General features: G+C 42.6%; 1 protein-coding gene across 7 annotated transcripts in view; it reads left to right on the top strand.

Moving 5' to 3' along the window:
- The first annotated feature begins 940 nt into the window (after positions 1-940).
- Positions 941-20,324, top strand: part of AGFG1 (ArfGAP with FG repeats 1) — a 68,150-nt gene continuing 48,766 nt past the window's right edge. For 2 of the 7 annotated variants that reach the window (XM_084639770.1, XM_084639767.1), the window contains exons 1-2: positions 941-1,387; positions 19,072-19,165. In XM_084639770.1, coding sequence (XP_084495896.1) covers positions 1,221-1,387; positions 19,072-19,165 — 261 coding nt within the window. In that variant the 5' untranslated portion in view covers positions 941-1,220. Of the gene's footprint in view, positions 1,475-19,071; positions 19,166-20,324 lie in introns of all 7 variants that reach the window. The other 5 variants (XM_084639771.1, XM_084639768.1, XM_084639766.1 and 2 more) reach the window with 4 other exon arrangements.

Below are 20,324 nucleotides of genomic sequence, written 5' to 3'. Positions count from 1 at the left end.
CACTTCTGCAGTCTAACAAAAAGTGGGGTTTAGCGGGTTACAGATTGTTTTAATACACCATAAATCCAGTGTTTTTTTTACAACCATGATTGTTCGTGTCTAGCAATGTTATGAATGTTAAGCTCCCAGGCTCACCTTTTAACCATATTATGCAGGTTTTTCTTGAGGACGGAGATTCAGATATGGAATGATCATTTTGTGAAAAGTGTTTGCCCACAAGCGACATGGTGCTTTTGTCTTTTATAATTTTTCTGTGGGAGTTCATTTGAGAGCAACAACACTGCAAACATGACAATGACATTCACATTCCTGAAAAACTTTCTGTGAGCCCTGTCTCTGTTGTATGTCAGCAAGGGCTTGGTCGCATTCAGGGGAGTGCTGACTGGTGGAAATTTTTCCTTCAAAACTGTTTTCTGATGGAAAACTGGAGTTTCAACTAAATGATACGTTTGGGAAAAGTGCTGCAGAAAACGTTGGTATTTAATCAAAATGCCAAACCTGTGAAAACTGCGTGTGTGTGTGTGTGTGGGGGGGGGCTGCCACAATGTTTTGACTGTTGATGCTTTGCCAAGAAGCTGACAGTCTGAAAAAGGGGTTTGGAAATGTAAAAGATTGAGTTGTGGTCAAGTGTCCACAGGAACCTCCTCCTCCCACCCCCTTTTGGGCTAGCTCTAGGTCTGCCTTATTGGGGAATCCAGGAAGTGGGCGGGCGGAAGACACCCTCCCTCTAACACACCCATCCGAATCCCTCCTTTTCGCCCTCGCCCCTCCCTGGCCTTTCCTCCCCACCTCGGCCACTCCAGGTAAGAGCCCCAGTGGCCACGCCTTTGTCGGGTTGATATCGGGGAGCTGCGCGTCCCCCCAGCCGGCAGGGGGCGCTGCAGGCAGCCACCGCACTCGGCGCAGCCGTCCCAGGCCCCCGCCTCGGGCCCGCTCTCCTTGTCTGATCCCGCAACGCCTAGGTGTCGCGCAGGTTCCGCCTAAGCTCGTTATTCAGCCGCCCCAGGCCCCGCTCCGCTCCTGGCCTCCTCGGCGCCGCTCCCCCGTTGCGCGCGGGCCTGGTCCTGGTCCCGACGCCTCCCCGCGTCGCGGCCGCCGCCTCCCCCCGAGGCCGAGGGGGGCCCGCCGCCGCCTTCCCTCAACCCCCGGGCCCCTGCGTGCCGCCGCCCGGTGTGTGCGGGGCCCGGCTCCTGCCGGCTTCTCGCCTCCCAGGCGGGGCGATGGCCGCGAGCGCCAAGCGGAAGCAGGAGGAGAAGCACCTGAAGCTGCTGCGGGAGATGAGCAGCCTCCCGCCCAACCGCAAGTGCTTCGACTGCGACCAGCGCGGCCCCACCTACACCGACATGACTGTGGGCAGCTTCGTGTGCACCTCCTGCTCCGGCATCCTGTGAGTGCGGGCCGGGGCCGGGAGAGGGGGGTCCCGGCTGGCTCTCGCCTGGGGCGTTTGCCTCGGGTGGGTGATTCTCTTGCGAGGGCAAGTTCCCTTCCTTCTCCTCCTCCGTTGGCGGGGGGTGGGCGGCGGTGCGAAGGCCGGTAACCGTTGGTGATCTCGCAAGGCTGTTTGAACGTATCCAGCAACGGCGCTTAGTTTGCCCTGGGGGATTGAACCGGAGAACGGCCTGGTTTCCCTTCTCTGGGCTGGGTTTTACTACCCTGCTGATCCTTTAATTTTAACTAGTCTTCTGAGTTTGCTTAACACTGTGGTGTACCAGAAGTCATTATTTTAGCACTTGGAAAATGATTATACGAGACTAATAACGTGGATTAGGGGAGTTAGGGCCTGATCTTGCAAGCATGTATTCATATGAATAGTTGTGTGACCCTATTTAGTCCAAGCTCTTGCAAGATTGAGTCTCAAATCACTTGCATTTTAAAAACTAAAAATATAGAAATCGTATTTTTAAGCAACACTAGGGGGATGTTTGGAAGGGAGGGAAGCAAACTACTCATTTTCATGACTATTTTTCTCAAAATAATGGAAGGATTAATTCTAAAATAAATACTGACAAAGTACCTGTTGCTAGTAAGGTAAATCATTGTTTTTGATTTGATACATATTTTAGTTCATAAAATTGTGATGCATGAAGGGTCATGATGAGGTAGGACAGAATTTGTGGAATTCCAGGCTGTCAAACAGTTTGCTTATATAAATGAGTTGGTTTTCTTCGACTGGATTAAAGTTTAAACTGTGGAAAGTACAGGAGATAGTTTGGTAGAATTTTCATGTGATAATGGTAACTTTATCTTTAAGCTGTCCAAAGTTACTGGAAATGAAACTCTGTTGAAATTTCAAGAATGTTTTCCGGTTGCTGTACCGAAATACAGAATTGATTCTTTATGAATTGCTGTGCTTACACGTGTACTGTACAAATAATGGACCCAACAGCCTTCCATATCTTCCTTTGCCTCACCCCCATCCCCACCAGAAAGAAGTGAATGAAATCAGAAGCATTGAAGAGCAGTTGGTTTTAAAGGGTATCTTGTAAACTCATCTGTGTAACTTTAGTCATATTGGCTTCAGTGAGATGGATAAAGCTTTGCATGTGCAGATGTTTACTGCTTTGAGTTTTAAAGGAAGGAAGCAATTTGACAGTGTTTAGGCAGTAAATATTATTTCATTAGATGACTTGGGTTTGTATATTGAATTCAGAAATCCAAATAACCTAGCTCTTTATATTGAATGGGAATGAAGAAGTGTGTGTGTGTGTGTGAGTGGGGGGGGAAGGGGGGAGATAGCAATTGCAAACTAAGTGTCTTGGTATAACACTGGTAGCTTTAAAAAAAGCAAACAAGTTAGTTCTATGCTGCATTTCCTTTGAATAAGCTGTCTTTTATACCACTAGACTCCTAATTAATCTTGCTTTTCCTTTTCTTTTCATTGTGTTTTGCTCAGATGTCTCTTCACATGTGTATACTTGTGTGAAGGCCATTCAAAATTGAAAAGTGAGCTCAGATTGTGGAAATGTGAATGGGCTTTAGAGTTGGATGTATACTTGGTTCCTAAAGTAGCCAATTCAAAGTAATAAATTACCTGTGCTTATCTTAAAATAGTTTTGAATATGCTGTACATAAGCTTAATGACTGGATACGTTCCTTCTGCTTAAACTGATAGCACATTTAAATTACTCATAACGGTACTATTTTTAATTGGCAAGCTGGCTATTTTAAATAAACATGAGCACATGTGATATACAAAAAGTGACTTCAGTTGGGATGCAAGTGACTTGGATCCCTTCTAGCTCACCAGTTAGTGCTTCTGTTTATGGACCACTGAGGTCTATAGTCCAGTCTACAATAAGAGGAAGGATTCACCCACAGCAAGTCAAACTGCAGGATGTGGGCTGCTAATTGTCTAGCCACCACTGGTAGACGCTACACATACATACAAATAGCTGAAGAGACAAAGATATCCTTTGAAGGAGAGCTTCTTAGTCTTTTGATATAATTTGTTAATCTTCTAATAAAGTAAAAATAAAGTCATTGCCCAGCGTTTCTAAATATGCAATGTGTGTTTAAAATCCTAAGGAAGTGGCTACTATTTTTACAAATAGAGTAAATAGCAATTAATGGGTCTTCAAAAATTGTAATATTTTGTTTGAAATAAACTTAGTCTCAGACTTTCATTTTGGCTTATAATTTCTTCATATATCGTGTATTCTGAATCAAGAAAAAGCCATAATAGTTATGTAAGAACCTGTCCATATCCAATTTATGCTTTCTTTGCAGAGTGAGTTAATATACTTAATGCTGATACAAGTAACACTTGTCTAATAGCTAGGACTGTTGCTGGTGTTTCTCTAAGGGCACATCTTCACTGGCAATGTTAAAGTACTGCCGCGGCAGCACTTTAACGTGGCTATGTAGTCGCGACTCTATAAAACCCACCTTCTCGAGGGGCATAGCTACCAGTGCTGGGAGCACGGCTTCCAGCACTGGTGCACTGTCTACACTGGCACTTTACAGCACTGACACTTGCAGCGCACAGGGGTGTTTTTTCCCCCCCCACACCGCTAAGCGAGAAAGTTGGAGCACTGTAAAGTGCCAGTGTAGACAAGCCCTTAGTCTTGCTGTCTCATTGTCTTTCAGAAGTTTCACTCAGTATTCATGTCAAAATGGAACTATAATTCAAACCAACTTGTTTCTTACTACAGACATAATTTTTAATGTGGAATTCAACAGTGATGAGAGAGAGAACTTAGTAGTAGAGCAAGATTTTAAACTGTTAGCTTCTGCATATGGTCTCATTCAAAATTACCCTAAAATTACTGTAGTTCATATAGTTTTGACACCTACTGCAGTGGTTGTGGTTTGGAATTATTTACTGTAGAGCTTTATTCATGCAATTTATCACATCATCTGTTTCATACTCTACAGTAACAGATACAGTTTTTCCTATGTTCCAATTTTAATTTTTGTTTTTCACTATTGTTTCAAAATGTACTTCCTTTGTAGTATAGTGAGACAGTTATTTCAAATCTAAAATGCATTGTGCAATGATGGAACATCAGATTCTTATTCTGCAGATTAAAGTGGCACTTAATTTTGGTTCAGATATTATTTTGGAAGAGGGAAATTATGTAAATAGTGGAAAAATTTATACTTATTATTGTCAGCATTAAACTTTTAAAGCTGGTATTCAGTTACCTTCAGAAGATGTTTCCAGAATTTGTCTGATGAAGTCTAACTGTATAGATCATACTTTATTTTGACTAAGACTGATAAATATATAGCATTGCTCCTCTCCAACAACCTCCTGTCAGCTTTTGTAATTAAGGTGTGGGAGAAAAGAAACTTGCAGTGCAAACTAGGTTTAATTCAAATAGGTGATCTTTTTTGCTGTCCACTTCCAACTCTCTCCAAAATAGTCTTATTAGCTTGCTCAGTGTCACAGAAGATGTGTCCATGGTGAAAAAACAAGTATGTCTTTGTTGTGAAAACATTGGTCTTGACTTGATAGTTAAAGTTGTATTTTGTACTTAAATCAGGAATTAAAACTATGTTTGTGGGTTAGGCATTAGGGAAACACTTCCTAACTGTAACGGCATTTAAACACAAACCAATTATCTAGGGCAGTGGTTCTCAATCTGTGGTCCATGGACCACCAGTGGTCCACGAGCTCCATTCAGGTGGTCCGCGGATAGTTCACTCTAAGGTGTGTGCCTGGGCAGCCGCACACAAGAGAATGAAGGGCCTAGTTAGTGGAGGTGCACAAGGATGGGTCCGCTAATTTGGTGCTTGGATCCTGGAGAAGATGCACAGGTAAGGTGAGGTGGTGGCCTGGTGTGTGGGGGAAATAGCGGGTAGACGGGAGGGGGCAGTGGAGTGAGAAGATGGGGTGAAGGGAATTTGGGACGTGCAGGGTTGCGGTGGCCAGAGAAAGAGACGACTTTTCCCAGTTCCAGGGCTGCGGCTGCTGGGGAGAGCCCCCCCTCCGCCCCTTCTTCCTAGCCTCAGCTCAGGGGCTGCCGCGTTGGGGGGGAGAGGGCACATCCACTGCATTAGAAAGGTAAGACTACTGATATTAAAATATGAATTGTGTGCTTTTATTTGTAGAACAAAAAAAGTTAATTACCGTTTTTTTTATATAGCGCTTTTAACCAAGTGCTTTACAATAGTTAGCTAACGGTACAAATAACATTTGGAAAGATCATTGAGTGGTCCACCGAGACCCTCAGCAATTTTCAAGTGGTCTGGGGGGTGGGGGGGAGTTTGAGAACCACTGATCTAGGGAGGTTATGAAATCTCCATTATTGCAGGTTTAGACGTGTTAGACAAACGCCTGTCAGTGATGGTCTAGATAATACTTAGTCCTACCTCACTGCAGTGGACTAATGACCTATTGAGTTCCCTTCTAGTTCTAAGTTTGTTTTTTTTTTTTTAATTCTAATTGGGATTCATGCTCAGTTGAACCAAGGAAACCCCTCGTCTCGCATTCATTTATAAGATGAATTTATCTCTCAAATGAAATCTAAATATAATTGTCTATAATTTTCAGAAATTCAGAAGGATATTTTAGTATTGACAATATGAGACTTTACTTTCTATATATTATAGATACAACAGTTGTGTGGTTCTATAGTCTGATTTAGTGGTCTGTAACAGACTCCTACTAAACTTAAACACTTGTTAGATTTAAGTTTGTCTTAATATGTGGAAACTGGTGGATTCCATAGGTTAATAGAATTTGAAGTAGTACAGTTAGCTTTAGCTCTGCTTTTGGCCCCCTCTTTGTTGCAAACGTACAGCTATGGAACTGCAATACGTTACATCGGAACTGGCTCACTTGTGTCACTTCTGGATGATAGTGACACATGACTGAACCCTTTCTACTCACTGGCTTTTTCACTGCTCTTTTGTAGCATCTTACAGTAAAAGCTCTTTTATCCAGCACTTCACCAACTGGCAAGCTCTGTAAACCAGCATTTCTGATCTGCACTGAAAGTCAGGTTTATATTGCGGTTGGTGCGGGGCCGGAACGGGGCTGGGTCATGGAAGGGGCTGTGGGGCATGCTCTGGGAGGAAGTTTGGGTCCGGGAGGGGGCATGGGGCAGGTGGTTGGGGGGTGTGTGTGTGTGGGGTTTGGGGTGTCAGATGCGCGTGGGAGCGCTCACCTCTGGCAGCCCCCCGCAAGCAGCTCTGCGTCCCTGCTGTTGCTGGCAGAGGCGCAGCCAGGCAGCTCTGCAGGCACGCTGCCCTTGCAGCTCCCAGCCAATTGGCCAGGAACTGCGGCCAATGGGAGCTGCAGGGGGCGGCGCCTGTAGATGGAGGCAGTGTGCCTGCTTGCAGAGCTGAACCACCTGGCCGCGCCTCCACTTGAAGCAGCAGGGACAGGGAGCTGCTTGCGGGGGGCCATCGGAGGTGGGGGGGGGGTTCCCCCTGTCTAGCACCTTGTGCCCCGCAACCCCCTCCTCCTCCCCGCACTCCAACCCCCTCCCTCTGAGTTAACCGGCATTTTTAATTTAGTGGCACCCCTGTACCCCCAACTTGCTGGTTAAAAAAGCTTTTATTGTACTTTTGATTTAAATCAATTCTGTCTTGTTACAGTTGGAAAAATTACACCATTGCTCAGGGTAGCATCTATCTCTATCTACCTTAGGTATCTGTATGGCCCTGTGTCTCAGTTCCCTAAGTGACATGTCCAAGGTCACGCAGGAAGACTGGCAGATAAAGGACTCAAATCCACATCCTAGGCTAGTGCCCTAACTGCTGTTACTGTACAGTGCAAGAAATAACAGATACAGATTACCAAGAATGATATCACAGGTTTAACATGAAAGATTTTAACGTGATTTGATCAGTTAAATCAGTTGTAATTCTGTCCTCCTGTGTGTTGGCCTTCTTAAAAGACAAAATTAGCATATTTAACTATTTGAGTTGCTTAAAGTGTAGTATTGGCATAGCTCCACCAATACACCCAGCTTTTATAGCTATGTGAGGATGCTTGCGCACATGCATTAGATTGTCTTGGCACACTGTGTTGTGGCGCCTTTCATTTAAAACTCCATAGTTTTTTGAAGTGGGCTCAGAAGGGGTAAACGTTCTTCTTTTGCTCTCCCATTAGTGGCTGTTCAGTGGCAATGTTCACATAAGGGCTTTTAAGCCCTTTGAATTTCCTTTGTAGTTTTTCTTCTCTTCGTGCATTTTTAATAGGAAGGCTCTGAAATTGATTTCCAGCTAAAATTTGTCTCTGGCAATCACTTTCTTACTATTTTTTTAAATTCTCTGTAGAATCTGGGAGAGGGGGCATTCTATGAATCTGTATGTGGGTGTGACATCACTGCATATATACTAAACAAAAACACCTTCGAATTTTTTTTCACAGCCATGTTTTGCATTAGGGTTGTTAAGCTCAAAACATTCTTGACATACAGCCACAAAATAAAGTGGTCTCCTAATGGTACATTTCCTTCTACTTCTCCACTTGCTGGCACAGTCCACTGTGCTCCACTGTCATTTACCATATCCTTAAATCAAAAGGAGTACTTGTGGCACCTCAGAGACTAACCAATTTATTTGAGCCCAAGCTTTCGTGTGCTATGGCTCACTTCATCGGATGCAGTGAGCTGTAGCTCACGAAAGCTCATGCTCAAATAAATTGGTTAGTCTCTGAGGTGCCACAAGTACTCCTTTTCTTTTTGCGAATACAGACTAACACAGCTGCTACTCTGAAACCTATCCTTAAATCAATCTCCTAGGGATGCCTACATTCCATCACCACCTTTACCAAGCAACCCCCTTTAAAAGAAATCAAACAACAAGTATCCCCAACTAATAAGGTTGTTGGACTAATAACATATTAAGTTTGACAACCAAATGTCTTATGTCCATATTCATAAGAATGAGACTTAAAAAACATTTATGCAATTATCAGTAGTAACTGATGCAATAGAGCATCCATCTTGTGGTGGTACAATGCTTTGTCATGCCGGGGATTAGAGGTTGTGGTCAAAATTTCCTTGTCTTATAAGGGAGCAGTTGCTGGGAGGGTTGCTGAGATAGTGTACTTAGCCTTTGGTAGTGCAAGAGGGTGGCCTTCTCTTTATGGATTGGTATATGTCCCTCAGGCAGGATGTCTGACTCTTGATTCACTGGGAATAAGGGCCTATTCCCCTTATGCCACATCAGATGTGCTATTTGCAAAGGAGAAAAACATGGTTTTCTTTGAGCTTGGGCTACTCTGCTGTTTAGGATGAGCATTCTGATCTTGGAACAAAATGCGTTTGCAAGGGCAACTACAAAAAATGCACAAAAACTGGCTCTAGGTCTGTATTTTCAATACTTAATCTCCAATGACAACCTAACTGAATTTCTTACTCTAACTGCTGTAAAGAACTGTAAAGATGCTAGTTACATCAGGACTATAAATTATAGCATGAGGTTTTCATCAGGGTAACGTATGTCTGTTCAGTACCCTTAAATTAAATATAAGACTATAGTATAGTGGTTCTGAAAAGTTGTTTTTTTTACTAAGGCTTTTTTTTTTTTTTTTTTTTTTTTTTACTAAAATCAACCACCATTTTGTCTTTGTGAACCCCCCATTACCCTTGCCCTACCCTTCTCAGCCCAGGTCTCCTGCTTGACTCTTCTCAGCCCTGTCCTCTCCTGCAGTCCTAGGTGGCTGTGATCGCTGCCTGGCTTCTGGTAAAATGAGTGGGATCTGGGTTGGCAACAGTAGCAGTGTGGAGTAAGTGTCCAGAATCAGTGAGTGGACAGTCAGCAGCCTGTCACATCTTGCTTGTACCCCAGAGGGGCTTGCTCTGCACTGCTGCCCAGATCCTGCTCCACATGCCATTCCTTGCTGTCCTGGGGAAGTGAGAGCATGGGTGGAGGAGTACTTCTGAGGCATGTTTGACCCACTTAGACCCTACCTGTGTCCCACTGGTGGATTGGAACCCACCATTTGGGAAACGTTGGTATAGCATTTTGTTGAAGTATGCCACTTGCTGCATTCATGAAAGTGACTTCCCCCTAGAAGAAAAACATGAATGATCGTTTCCATGGTATAAAAGGGATCTATAATCTACACTGCAATCATTGCAATATGCCAAAAATAATAATGTCTGCAATGCATGTAGAGATTCTTCCTGTAAGACATATGAGTGATTCCTTGTTGAAAGCAGCATGGAATAAAATAGTTTTTAAATGACAATTAATTAATGGCAGGCCATGGATTAGAGGATGTCAAGGTTCCTCCCCCACTCTGAACTCTAGGGTACAGATGTGGGGACCTGCATGAAAAACCTCCTAAGCTTATTCTTACCAGCTTAGGTCAAAACTTCCCCAGGTACAAAATATTCCACCCGTTGTCCTTGGATTGGCCACTACCACCACCAAACTAATACTGGTTACTGGGGAAGAGCTGTTTGGACGCGTCTTTCCCCCCAAAATACTTCCCAAAACCTTGCACCCCACTTCCTGGACAAGGTTTGGTAAAAAGCCTCACCAATTTGCCTAGGTGACTACAGACGCAGACCCTTGGATCTTAAGAACAATGAACAATCCTCCCAAGACTTGCACCCCCCCTTTCCTGGGAAATGTTGGATAAAAATCCTCACCAATTTGCATAGGTGACCACAGACCCAAACCCTTGGATCTGAGAACAATGAAAAAACATTCAGTTTTCTTACAAGAAGACTTTTAATAAAAATAGAAATAAAGAAATCCCCCCTGTAAAATCAGGATGGTAGATATCTTACAGGGTAATTAGATTCAAAAACATAGAGAACCCCTCTAGGCAAAACCTTAAGTTACAAAAAAGATACACAGACAGAAAGAGTTATTCTATTCAGCACAATTCTTTTCTCAGCCATTTAAAGAAATCATAATCTAACACGTACCTAGCTAGATTACTTACTAAAAGTTCTAAGACTCCATTCCTGGTCTATCCCTGGCAGAAAACAGCATATAGACAGACACACAGACCCTTTGTTTCTCTCCCTCCTCCCAGCTTTTGAAAGTATCTTGTCTCCTCATTGGTCATTTTGGTCAGGTGCCAGCGAGGTTACCTTTAGCTTCTTAACCCTTTACAGGTGAGAGGAGCTTTCCCCTGGCCAGGAGGGATTTCAAAGGGGTTTACCCTTCCCTTTATATTTATGACAGAGGAATTGGGAAAATATCTGCTGCGAATGTGAGAATACAGATTGCACACAGGAGATGCTGGGGTCAGATTACTCAAATAGTTTAAAATATGCTGTTCTAGCTAGTCACTCCCACATCTGGTCCTTGATAGAGATAAAAACAAGGAGTGGTGATTGCATTACAGAATCTCATCCTAAAGTACAGATATGTTTAAAACACTAAACATATGTCATCCTGTGATTCCACGTTGGACGTGAAGAATGAAAATTTATTCCTCCGCTCTGTCTCTCTTGCAAGAGAATGTTAAATGCATCTTTTTTGAAAGATGTTCTGAATAATAGGAGCTGACTAGAGAAATGTAAGATGACCTTTAAAAAAACAAACAAACAAACAAAAAAAAAAACCCAAACATTATTATACAACATTACATATTATAACCCATTTGTCTTGTGGTAAGGGTTTCTAATAATTATTACTCCTAGGGGAATTCTGTGCACACACAGAAAATGTCATCCGTCCCCGCCTCCGGCAGATTTCTTTGCTTCCTGAAGAAAGTGACATGGAAGCAAAGGGAAGCTGTGTGCAGGGTCGGGGGCAATACCCCCCAAACAGAGGAGAGATGGGGGACACACGGCATCACATGCCACTTCCTGCCAGCACAGAACTGCCCAGCTGTTGGAGCTTGCCAATGGGCTCTGCAGCAGGATGCTGGTTCCTAGTGCCAGTTGTTCCCTCTCTGTGAGGACAACAGTGAGTACCTGTGGTGGGAGAGATGGGGTAAAGGGGGTGGGGGAGGGAGAGGCAGTTGGGGAAGGAAGGAGGAGGGATGTGGGAGTGAGGGGAGGAGGATGGGACAGGGAACAATTTGGGGAGAGAAGGGGAGGGGATGCAGAAAAGAAGGGGACAGGGAAATCTGGATCAGGGGAGTGGGAGCCTGGCATGCGGCGTTTCCCCTCTGCTGCAGCTGGGGCTCCCCCGTTAAGCAGGCCCACTTAACCCCCACCCTGATGAGCCCCCTGCACCCAGACCCTCCCCTCCCACTGACCCCAAACCACCTTCACCTGGACCTCCCTGCAGAGTCCCATTGCTTCTGCATCCGGAATACCCCCCATAAGACCCTATGTATCTATATCCCGCACTGAGCCACTCCATGCCAAGATTGCCCCACACAGGACCCTCTTACCCCATGCCTGGATTTCCTCCACCCCAACCCCTCCAGGCTTAAATTCTACTAGATTGAGCCTGCCTGCCCACACCTAGTGCACCTGGCATGGAGGGGCAGGGCCGGTCCTTAGGCTGCACCAAACCCTGACACAGCACAATGGCCAAGTCCCTGTCCCGGGGGAGCTGCAGTCCCACCTCCATGCAGCCAGTGGCCTGTGCTCCCCACTGCCGTACTGGAGCCTCCACATTCATTTATTGATAAATAAAATTGGCAGAATTTTAAAATATTGTGTGCAGAATTCTTATTTTTTTTATGCAACATTCCCTTGGGAGTAAATTATGGACTACTGTTGTCAGCATTTGCAACAGATTTGTTTAGCTGCAGTTCTGTGTATAGAATTTCCTTTCAATTGTGTTGTGATTGGGAGTGCTCCTTTAAAAAAATTTAGCTCAGATGGAGGAGAGAGGTCCTAAAGATATGCAAAAATATTATGATCAGGTGGAAACAGCATTGAAATCTGGTAACTGGATGCATTTATAAATGAGGTTAATGCAAGTACTGAGTGTTAAATGCTGCTTTGTATTTAACATGCTTTTTTATTAACTTTTAATTGTAAGATGCATTTTCAATTTAAAACTTTTCATATTTGTTTAAATCATCCATTTAACACATTTTGTATAATTCCATGTTTAATATAGAGCATGCTTTTATTTAACACTTTTTAAATATGTGAGATATCTGTAGACTTTTCCAAACTAAGTTTTATACACTGACGTGGAATATTTAACAGTCATATCCTATCAATAGTTTTTGGAGACCAGAATCTATAAATAAACTATCTTAGGCTATGTCTACACTGCATATTACTCCAATATAACTTACGTCTCTCAGAGGTATGAATAATACACACCCTGAGTGATGTAAATTATAGCGACCTAAGCGCCGATGTGGAGAGCGCTATGTCGGGGAGAGCTTCTCTTGCGGAGGCAGGAGTTATTAAGCTGATGGGAGAGCTCTCTCCTGTTGGCTTCAAGAGTCTTCACCAGAAACGCTGTAGTATAGGGATAGCCTTACTGAAGGGAGTACTAGGTACAATAGTGCTATTTAAAGTACCATGGAATCTTTAGTTATCACTATATAAAAATGGAACTGTTTACTCTGAAGTCTGACCTTATGTATAATTTGTCATATATGCTGCTTCTCATGGTGTAGATTACTTTTTACACATGACCAACACTGCTATAGTGACAAAAAATTTGGAAAGAATCTGTTTCATTGTCTCAGTCTCGTACATTAGCATTAACTAAACTCCCAGTGAGTAATCTTCCTTTTTTAATTAGGACCATGCTGGTGCTTCTGTGCAGAAGCAGATGTGATAACAATTAAAGGACAGCAGGGTTGTAGGAGAAGACCTTTGTGAAAAACAAGGGAGTGATGTAAAAAGTGGGAAAACTTGGAAAATAAGGTACTGTGACATGTGCCTCAATACTTACATTTATTTGGCATGCATGCATGCATAGGTTCTTATTTTTTATTTTATTTTTTTTTGTGACAAGGGCTAAGACTGGGTATTGATGGTGAAATATGACTAAGGAGGGTTGGTAAGCCAGTCTATTAACTGTTTGTTTGGTCCTGGGGGCTGGCAGACAAGCAGCATATCAAAAAATATTTTGATGGATGGAATCTTCTGGAACTGCAGCAACTAGAAATAGAAGTGAATGGCTTTTGGATGATTGAAATTCAGAGAACAAGAGCATGCCAGAAGTAGTGAAACATTAATAACAGAGACCTAATAAATTATGTAGATTTGGGGAAAGCCAAAAAAAATTTATATGGAAAATTTGTTTGTTAAACATGAACATGGAAAAACTGTTAAAGCTGAGTGCAGGTTCTGTTCTGTGTATGTGACATGTAGATAGAATGGAGAAACATGAATTCTTGTGATGTGTTCAGTGATGTCTGTCTACTGGCAAAGATTTATTGCAGTCAAATGGCAAGAAAGGGAAAACTGTTTTGCAGCAAAATTCTTCCTTCTCTGCACTCTCCTGTTTCGTCTTTGGCAGCATCATCACAAAGCATGGAGTTGTATGCTGAGGGCAGTAATATGGATGACTATGAAAGTGGTGCTAGTTCTATTTCTTCATCTTCTGATAAGTTTAGCATTGAAAACTTACTCCTGGGAAGTCTTCTGATCTTCAAGTTGGAATTAACAAGTTTTTTCGGCGAGAATATCCTTTGACCAGAAGAACCAACTTGACCATATATTTGCCAGAGGTATTTATGCCAGCAATACACCATTTCATATAGTTGAAAATCTTTTAAGATAGAAATTGTTGTAAATTACATCCAATTTATAAAGTACTGAGTAGGAAATGGCTTACAGGAACTCTTCCGAATGCCAAAGCAGATTATGTGAAAGAGAGAGGATTGACGTTCATATTGCACAAGCAGTTTCTGATGGATGTAGCAATATTCACAATGAGGGTACCATCAACTTCATGAGAACTTCACAACTAGTGCTTTACTTATTCTGATGCACAATTGAGGATTAGTACATAGCCCAATAAATTGGTGACCAGTTGAAAAATATAATCAATGAATTGGTTCCCAGAAGGTTATTTCCGTTAACTGACAATGTGGCTAATATGAAAGCTGCTTGGGCTTTGTTGATAATTGAGTATCCAAACCCTGTGACGGATGTGCTGTCCTTACAACGTGGCTTCTCATTGGTGATGTTGAAGATCTGACCGCTCTCTGTGACATGACACAAGTGAAGAGCAGTGTGAAATTTTTCAGAAACACGCTGAAAAATGGTACTTGTTTAATTTAGTACAACATTCAGTTTTACCCATCTTGAGTAACCCATCTAGCACAACAAGGCTATCTGCTGTTAAATGCCTCAAAGAATTTCAGATATGCAAGAAGACTCTTCAGTCAGCCCTCGGTTGAAGAAGTGGTGGGGTCATATCCCCCTTCATCTCTTGGCCTAAACTGTAGCTCAGTCCATTCAGAATATGGAAAATAGTAGTTCTACATTGTATGAAGCCAAAAACAGGTTCCTGAATATTAAGAAACGTATTTGTGTAGTGGACTGTGAAAAGAACAGTCCACTTACAAAATCTGAAGAGAAAAAGATTATAGACAAAATATCATTGAAAAATCAGGTGGTCGTTCCTGCACATAATACTGCCTACCTTCTTGATCCATGCTTCTAGGGCAAACCCTTTCTGAAGACTAATGTAATTCAACTTGTGACCTCTTAATGGCTGTTTGAAATGTTCAAAGGATATCCAAATGAATGAACAAACAGTGCTGATGGAGGTAGAAAATTTATAAAGCAAGAAGTGTCCCGTTCAGTTGCAAAGCAATGTGGAGTGCAGTCCCAGCAGTTAAATCAAAACATCTTGCTCTTTCATTGTGATGGAAAAGGGTGTCCTCCTTGCACTCTCGCTATGGTGGCAGAAATTTTTTAACACGTCCACGTACTGCTGCATGTGTAGAATGAAATTGGTCAGTTCAGGGAATCGTCCAGTTGAAAACCAGGAATAGACTGAAGACCTTCACTGCTCGGAAGCTGGTGACTGTGAATCACAATTTAAGATTACAGAAGAAAATGGCATCTGAAAAGATGACTCAGTAATCACGAGACAAAGAGGAAGAAGGAGACGCTGATGAATTTGACGACAAAGATGTAAACGTAGCAGTTGAAGCTGGTAAAGAAAAATAACAAAAAGCAAGATGCTTGTAGAGTTGGCCACCTACTTAGCATAAGTGCATTTAAAAATGACTGTTTCTTGCATAATTGCTGTTTAATTTTTCTTTTGTAACTGTTCAGTCTTGAAGTCCATTCACATTTAAATGCTAACCTGTAAAATTAATTATTCTTTAATTTTCTAGAGCTTCATTTCATTGTTTTTCATTGTTCTAGTTAAAATAACTCAGTTCAGTAATTTGTTTTTGTAATTAAGCAAAAATACCTAAGGCTAGGGCTACTGGAGACCACCAAGTCTTACTTTTTTTTGTGACTGTTCTAATTTGTGCTTAAAATATTTGTCTGTTTTTTGACAACTGGTCAATAATTAGCCAAATGTTATCTTTGGACCAGTCTTGGGTTTTATGGACTGCAGGAGATTCTTGTAGCAATGGTAACCAAAACGAAGGGCAGAAATGCTACTCTAATCACAGAAGTAGATGAGTTTGCTGTGTTAATATGGTATTTGCACGTGAATAGAGCTGAAGTGACTCGCTCTCTGTAGGTCTATAGATAAATGTGTACACTTGAACATATTTCCCATTTTTTTTCCCTGTTGTAATGTGTGTCCAACCATACAAGCCCAAGATTCATTCTTGCCCATGTCAGCTGGACCTCAAACATTTGGAATGGCTTGACTGTACACTTGCTTTCCCTCAGATTGGTCGTCTCAGCAAATAGTGTAAAAAGAGAGAGCAATATTTATCCCTTTTTCTTTCCCAGATACCAACTTGAATTATTTCCAACGAGGAAGTAAAGTGAGAGTGTCTTTTTGTGAAACTAGAAGGCTGGAACTGGGGGCTGTTGTAGTGTATAAAGTGTCCTGCATCCCTGCTTTCTCTTCTTTAAAGCATAACATGTTTTCTGATAACTTCAACTCTTTTGTAAAGACTGCCCGGTCACTTTCTTGAAACAACTGGGTATATCATACTTGGTGAAGCACATGAGAATGATTTAGCAGGGGCTGCAGGTTTGTAGAAATTTTGGTGGTGCCCAGAGCCCGCCCCCCCCAACTCTGCTCCCCACCTGCCTAAGGCTCTGTCTGCCTAGGCTAATCCCTAATACCATCTGAACTTACTTTGGGGCCTGTGCAGCCAAAATGTGGGATGCAATGATCATTCCAGGGAGCTGTGAATATTTCACTTCATCACAATTAGGATTAGTTCTCAGAGTGGAGAAACTCCCTTAACACTAGAAATATTTTGAGTTGATGTAATTGGGTATGGAATTAAACTGTAAATTGTTTACTTCTCTTGGTAAGATTCAGGTTGATGTTTTGCAGCAAAATAAGACCAGCAGGTGTTTTGAAATGTGGGTGCCTCCCAAATCCATAGTTAGGCATCTCAACCCCAAATTGCTAAAGTAATCTCGTCCTTACAGGAGAGAGGTCTAACAGGAAAAAAAAAATCCTTCGGAACTTCTGATTTATCATCCACTGAATTGTTTGCTTTTTATCAATCATCTTTTCCAGTGTGGTCAAAAGGAAATAATATTTTTTCTTTATAAGGGGAACTATTATTGAGTTTACAGTCTATAATATTTAACTGGGGTCACTTGCTTTTGTAAAAAACATGTTTAAAGGGAGCCTGAGTCAGGCTTCGTGAACACCAATGTTAAAGTTTGTTATTATTTGTTTTTGGTATTTATTATCTAACCTATATTAGTAGAAATATCAGTCACTCCCTTTTTATACCAAACTAGTAATAATGAAATATCTACGTCTTGGCTAATGTGTTAAATGTTCTGTTTAATTTTTTCCATCTATCCCCAAAACGGGAATTACTACAAGCACAAATATATAATATAAAAACCCAAAACCCTTGAGTAACTTTCATTCCACCCAAAACCTCTCCACTTGCAAATAAATACATAAATCTAATGGCTCCTTCAAGCAAGACAGAATTTATCCCTCAAGCTGGATTGACACCTCATATCTTGAGTCAGGTCCTTCAAGATTGTTGCATAGTTAATAAAGTTGAACAAAAGGGGCCACAAGCTCCTAGGAGTAGCTTCTCAAGGAGTACTTAGAAGCTTATATTATGCTCCTTACTTCTGAATCACTTCCTCAGTGGGCAGGTGTCCTTTGCAGCTGGAACTCTAACAGCAAAAACACTAGATTAATGTTGACAAAACCTTGTTGCTACAAACCAAAACCTCATCCAGAGCTTCACACTGAACTACTGTTGTCCAACATAATTTTTTTTAGATTGGTCTCTGTATTAGTATAAATTATTGCATCGGATGCAAGAGTGCAGTGTAGCTAAAGCAAAAGGCATTTTAACCCACTTGCATATCCAGTGCATACATTACGTTAGAAGGCTCCAGTTAAAATGATTGTTCCCTATTTGCAAAACCATAACTGTTTTTAAACATGATCTCTATAATATTACCGGCAGGGTTTGTAGCATGCCTGTTACTAAGGTTGCCGGACGTTTCCCATTATAAGATCCTGTTTTCAATTTTTTGTAACTATGGCAGCATTTAACTGTTTGGGCTGGAATTTTCTATGTCAGGAGACTGTCTAAGGCTGATCTTTTTTTGAAATTTCAGCCATTTTGGAGGGGAAAGTGTAATTTTATGTTAAAATTTCTGGTGGTGATATCTTTCAGCAGCTCTAGTGCACCCATGCTTTGGTGCAAGGACTTTACATTTGGTGGGATGGGGGTGGGAGCAGGGGTGTAGCCTTTGTTAGGAATGCATTGTTGGCTGTTTTCATGAAAATTTGGCCAAATTATAAGCCTTTGAAACATTGTGATTTACGCATGCTCCGTATAGGTTCATTTTAGCAGCTAAATTCTCAGATTCTTTTGGCACTGAGCATGTTCTACTTTGGAGCTCAATGAAACTTTCCATTGGAGCTGTGCTGGATCTTGGTCTGGGCACTGGAACTGAAAGTAAGGTGCCTCTCTTGTGGTCTCATATTTCCCCCGCTGGTGCACAGGCAGTGTGAAGGAAGAAGCTGCCTGGATTTGAATGCAGAGGGAATAAGGCAGACATGGGGATGGAGGGTGGACTAAATCGGAGCAAAGACAAGGTGGGCAGGGAGACTGGCAGGTAGAGATGGAAGCTGAAATTGACTAGGCAAAATGACTGGGACTGAGGATTAGTGGTAGGGTTGGGGAGAGGTCAAAGATCTGACAAAAAGCAAGATTGGGAAAGGAGCAGGGAGAACTGGGACTGGCTGGGCAAGGACTGGGAGAAGAGGCTGAGGTGTGGGGGGGAAAGAAGATTGGATGAGTCGCTGAGGGAGGGACACTTGGACTGTAGGAAAAAGTTATATAACAAAAACCTATCATAGTTAACAAAGAGGCAAAATTAAGGTTGCACAAGCAAATATGGGGATTGACTTTGCAGGCTCAACATTCCTTTAATGTAGTTTGTGTGTAGTATATTTAATATACAGTACCATTCAGGGTTCACTAGGTTGGTTGGCTGTAGTTTCACTGCATATCTTCCCAAGCCCAGCTCTTTAAACCATATTTTAATTTAAATTGTTTTTTAGCTTATTGGAAATATAGAAGTGGTATTACGTTTTGATTTTTCAGAATACTGACAAAAGTTTCTTCTACTTCTTTAGGCGAGGTTTAAATCCACCCCACAGGGTTAAATCTATCTCCATGACCACATTCACGCAACAGGAAATAGAATTTCTGCAGAAACATGGGAATGAAGTAAGTGCTTATTTATTGTAGAATACCTAATGTTTGGTGAATGACTTAATTTGTTCCAATATTTGATTTTAAGAATTTCTCTAGAGAACATACAAGTGCTGCAGCCCAAAAGTAGACTGAAGAATTCCATCTTCTGAATGGACATTTTAAAAAAGAGAATTTCTTTCAGTTACCATGGGAAAACATTGTGATTTTGATCAATTAATGCACTATTCACTAACCAGGAGAGACCTGGGGTCATACAGCTGGAACCTTTACCCTTCTTTTTAGGTGTCCATTTCCCCTCCCTTGGCTTGGAGAAAGTCTAGTCAGGTGCTTGAAGTATGTCAGTCCGTTATGCTGCAACTCCTATTACCTTCTGCTGTGTGTTCCTGAGAGATGCAGTATGCACTCTTATTTTCCTGCCCTGTAAGCTCCATCCATGGAGACTGAAGGCATCACCAGTGTCTGAAGACAAAGAATATTAAACAGAATAAATCTGTTGCATGCTCTTATATCTATCGTGCACATGGCAAAAAGTCAGTAAAAACAGGTCAGTAAAATCAGTTCTTAAAGCCCTGGAGGGGAGGAAGGGTAGCAGAAGGAAAGGGGGCAGAGAACTTATTGGAGCCCACAGTGGAAGTATTACAGCATTATGGATTAGAGCAGTGGTCACCAACTGGTCGAACGCAATCGTCTGGCCGATCCTGAAGACTCTCCCAGGTTGATCGTGATCTCCGGCTGGTGATGTAGTGGGGCTGCCGCTAAGGCAGGCTCCCTGCCTGCTCTGCCCCCATGCTACTCCTGAAAGCAGCCAGTAGGCCCCTGCAGAAGGGCAGGGGTCTTTGCGCTGCTCCTTCCTGCAGTCACTCCCCCCGCAGCTCCCATTGACCGAGAACGGTGAACTGTGGCCAATGGGAGCTCCAGAGGCAGTGCCTGCAGAGGGGCAGCACACAGAGCCAGTTCCCCCACCCCCCCCTCCCGGGGCCACAGGGGTGCATTGGCCCCTTCCAGGAGTGGTGTGGGTCAGGGGCCTGGCAGGGAGCCTGCCTTAGCCTTGCTGTGCTGCTGACCAGGAGCCACCCGAGGTAAGTGCCACCCGGCAGAAGCCCGCACCCCGCCTCCCTGCCCCAACCTCAGCCTGGAGCCCCCTTCCGCACCCCATTTTCCTGCCCCAGAC

This window comes from Lepidochelys olivacea, assembly GCF_965140295.1.
Source record: "Lepidochelys olivacea isolate rLepOli2 genome assembly, chromosome: 9".
Classification (NCBI taxonomy): domain Eukaryota; kingdom Metazoa; phylum Chordata; order Testudines; family Cheloniidae; genus Lepidochelys; species Lepidochelys olivacea.
Note: the sequence above shows the minus strand (reverse complement) of the source record. Positions and strands in the feature narration are given on the sequence as shown.